This window comes from Salvelinus sp. IW2-2015, linkage group LG6.1 (genome assembly GCF_002910315.2).
Source record: "Salvelinus sp. IW2-2015 linkage group LG6.1, ASM291031v2, whole genome shotgun sequence".
Lineage (NCBI taxonomy): Eukaryota > Metazoa > Chordata > Actinopteri > Salmoniformes > Salmonidae > Salvelinus > Salvelinus sp. IW2-2015.
In genome coordinates this window covers 15,642,177-15,645,901 of record NC_036845.1, presented here as the reverse complement: position 1 = coordinate 15,645,901, position 3,725 = coordinate 15,642,177, and the positions used below count along the sequence as shown (strand labels likewise).

The window sequence follows — 3,725 nt, the reverse complement described above, 5'->3', positions numbered from 1 at the left end:
AACTGTTCTTCAGGAGCTTCATGAAACCTAATTTCACCATGCGCGATGCCAAGCGTCAGCTGGAGTGGTGTAAAGCTCGCCGCCATTGGACTCTGAAGCAGTGRAAACGTGTTCCTTACTGATGAGTAATGCTTCACAATCTGGCAGTCTGACGGACGAATTTGGGTTTGGCGGATGCCAGGAGAACGCTACCTGCCCCAATGCATAGTGCCAAYTGTAAAGTTTGGTGGAGGGGGAATAATGGTCTGGGGYTGTTTTTCATTCGGGCTTGGCCCCTTAGTTCCAGTAAAGGGAAATCTTAACGCTACAGCATTCAATGACATTCTAGACGATTCTGTGCTTCAAACTTTGGCAACAGTTTGGGGAAGGCCCTTTCCTGTTTCAGCATGACAATGCCCCCGTGCACAAAGCGAGGTCCATACAGAAATGATTTGTTGAGATCGGTGTGGAAGAACTTGACTGGCCTGCACAGAGTCCTGATGTCAACCCCATCGAACACCTTTGTGGTGAATTAGAACGCCGGCTGCGAGCCAGGACTAATCGCCCAACATCAGTGCCCGACCTCAGTGACCCGCTGCAATGTTCCAACATCTAGTGGAAAGCCTTCCCATAAGACTGTTATAGCAGCAAAGGGGGGACAAACTCCATATTATTGCCCATAATTTTGGAAGGGGATGTTAGATGAGCAGGTGTCCGTGTACTTTYGGTCATGTAGTGTCTAAAACACAGGGAAAAAATCATGTTTTTCACTGCACTGGGCCTTTAACAATAATGGYGATTTGTCTTCCAGGGAGGCCTTGATATCGAGACCAAACGAGTTTTCATATGACGTCATAAAAATCCAAGCGTCTAAGGTAAAGTTAATTCTAACCTGTATTCTTTCTGTCACAGAGGCTAGATAAATATTCAACCATATAACATGCTTTTATGTAACTTGAAGGGATGATGTGGAAGCATTTCATAGATTGAGACTGTCCTACTGTACATGCTGTGGTGTAACCGTCAAAATGGTCCCCCATGAAAACCTGTCACAGGAGACTTATTCCCTCCGTGCAGTCATCTCTTAGCACTTACGAACAACCCATGATCAGACATGCTGCSCAGTTTGAATAGCTTCTGTAATTGACAGGCTAAGGATTGTAGGTTATCTGACATGCACTAGGATCATGATGGGCCAGTCGAACACGATGTACCGTAATCAAACATAAGCCCCTCCCCAAACGAGACCTTTCAGATCTGCCATTGGTGGCTTGCCTTCTCTTTCAGAACCATCAAGCCAATGCAGAGCTGGTCAAGATCATGGGGGACTTCACGGAGGAGGCTGGCGCGCTGTGCCCATTGAGTGCCAGCAGTAAAGGGGATGACCTTCTGGCCATGATGGACGGGCTGTGACAGTTACCGTGGTTACCAGAATCCGAGGGCAGGGCTCAAGGCTGAGTTGGTTAGGAACGGTGTGTTCTACTGTAGGACAGTGTCTTGTCTGCTCTGCTGTGCTGTGCCCTCTGTCTCACTCTGCAAATATGGCAGCTGTCTAACAAAAGCACACACAACACAAACCTCATCTTTGTTTGTCTGTCGAGCTTTTCGATGCTGATGTGACGTGAGCAGGTCAATTAATTTGTTCAGCAAGGACCAACTGTAAACTCTCTGCAAGACTGTGCATTTTGCAAAAGAGAGAGTTGGGAAACTTCATAAGCTTGAATATACACTCAGTGGCCAGTTTTTTAGGTACACCCATCTTGTACCGGGTTGGACCCCTCAGTAGCCATGAAGTGATGCACYTGTTTAGCAACAATGTTTAGATACGCTCTGGCATTCAAATGTTGATCAACTGGTATCAAAGGACCTAACTTGTGCCAGGAAAATATTCCCCACACCATTACACCACCACCGCCCTGTACCGTTGACACCAGGCAGGATGGGGCCATGGACTCATGCTGCTTATGCCAAATCCTGACTCTGCCATCAATATGACGCATCAGGAAACACGATTCGTCGGACCAGCCAATGTTTTTCCACTCCTCAGTAGTCCAGTGTTGGTGATCGCGTGCCCACTGGAGCCGCCGCTTCTTTTTGTTTTCAGCTTATAGGAGTGGAACCCGGTGTTGTCTGCTGCAATAGCCCATCCGTGACAAGGATCGACAAGTTGTGCGTTGTGCACAGAGATGCCGTTCGGCGTTCAGAGATGCCCTTCGCCACGTCACTGTTGTACTGCTCTGTTATGTCTGTTTGTGGCCCACCTGTTACCTTGAACAATTCTTGCCATTCTCCTTTGACCCCTCTCATCGGTGAGCTGTTTTTCACCCACAGGACTGCTGTTTTTCACCCACAGGACTGCTGTTTTTAGTTTGTTGCACCATTCTTGGTAAACCCTAGACACTGTNGTGAGCTGTTTTTCACCCACAGGACTGCTGTTTTTCACCCACAGGACTGCTGTTTTTAGTTTGTTGCACCATTCTTGGTAAACCCTAGACACTGTCGCGCATGAAATGCCCAGGAGGGCGGACGTTTCTGAGATCCTGGATACGGCACACCTGGCACCGATGATGATACCACGCTCAAAGTCGCTTAGGTCACTCGTTTTGCCCATTCTAACGTTCAATCTAACAGTAACTCGATGCCTGTCTGTCTGCTTCATATAGCAGGCCACCAGACTCACTGTCTGTAAGAGCGATCCATTTTTGTGAACTGGGTGGTGTACCTAATAACCTGGTTGATTTTGTATTTTGTGCTTTTATGGTGGTAATCTCAAGTTTTTTTATTTTTAGTTACAGATAGTACAGAACTGTTGTATTTGGTCGCACTGAAACATCAAATGGAGTCGTTGGGACCTATTTGTTCCAATTCATTCAATGGTTTCTGCTCTGCTGAGCCCGCTTCAATCAATGTATTTAAAGTTGACATTCCGTGAATGTCACGTTAAACAATATTTCTTGTTACTTTTCCTCCCAGATAAATAGTAACTTTCTCTTCGGGGCGGCAGGTAGCCTAGTGGTTAGAGTGTTGGGCCAGTAACCGAAAGGTTGCTAGATCGAATCCCCGAGCTTACAAGGTAAAAATCTGTCGTTCTGCCCCTGTACAAGGCAGTTAACCCTCTGTTCCTAGGCAGTCATTGTAAATAAGAATTTGTTCTTAACTGACTTGCCTAGTTAAATAAAATAAAAAATACATTTAATTTATCACCGGTGATGTTAATATAATACTGTTTTCTCTATCACATATCCTGGCTGTACATACAGTATTGGTCACGATCGTTTGGGTAGGATTGACGGACAAAACGCGAGTAAGGAAATAAGCCATATTCCTTTTAATGAAAATACAAAGGCAAATGCACAGAACGCACTTACACGACTAACAAAAAGAAAACGATCGTGAAATAAGAGAAGTCACACACAGGCTAAAAGGTTTACATGACATTACCCATACATGAAAGCCTATGGCTACCCTTATCTGGCTCCATCAAGAACAGAAATCAGACTGTCTCTAATTGGGAACTCCTAGGCAACCATAGACTCTCTAGACCACAAACACCATAGACAACGCTAGACAACATGCCTCACACAAACCATACCTACACAAACCCCCCTTTACATATAATCACTCCAACCAACACACAAACATTCCCATGTACAAGGACAGTCCTCAAAGAAAACATTAGTACAAAAACTACTCGCCGTATACTGAGAATATATAATAAACAGTACATGCCAGAAGACGACGACCGA

The 3,725-nt window shown here is 45.4% G+C and overlaps 1 protein-coding gene across 1 annotated transcript in view; it reads left to right on the top strand.

Moving 5' to 3' along the window:
• Positions 1–2,216, top strand: part of LOC111965202 (protein OSCP1-like) — a 10,983-nt gene extending 8,767 nt beyond the window's left edge. The window contains exons 9-10 of the mRNA XM_023989236.1: positions 791–854; positions 1,267–2,216. Coding sequence (XP_023845004.1) covers positions 791–854; positions 1,267–1,392 — 190 coding nt within the window. The 3' untranslated portion in view covers positions 1,393–2,216. The remainder of the gene's footprint in view (positions 1–790; positions 855–1,266) is intronic.
• Positions 2,217–3,725: the final 1,509 nt, after the last annotated feature.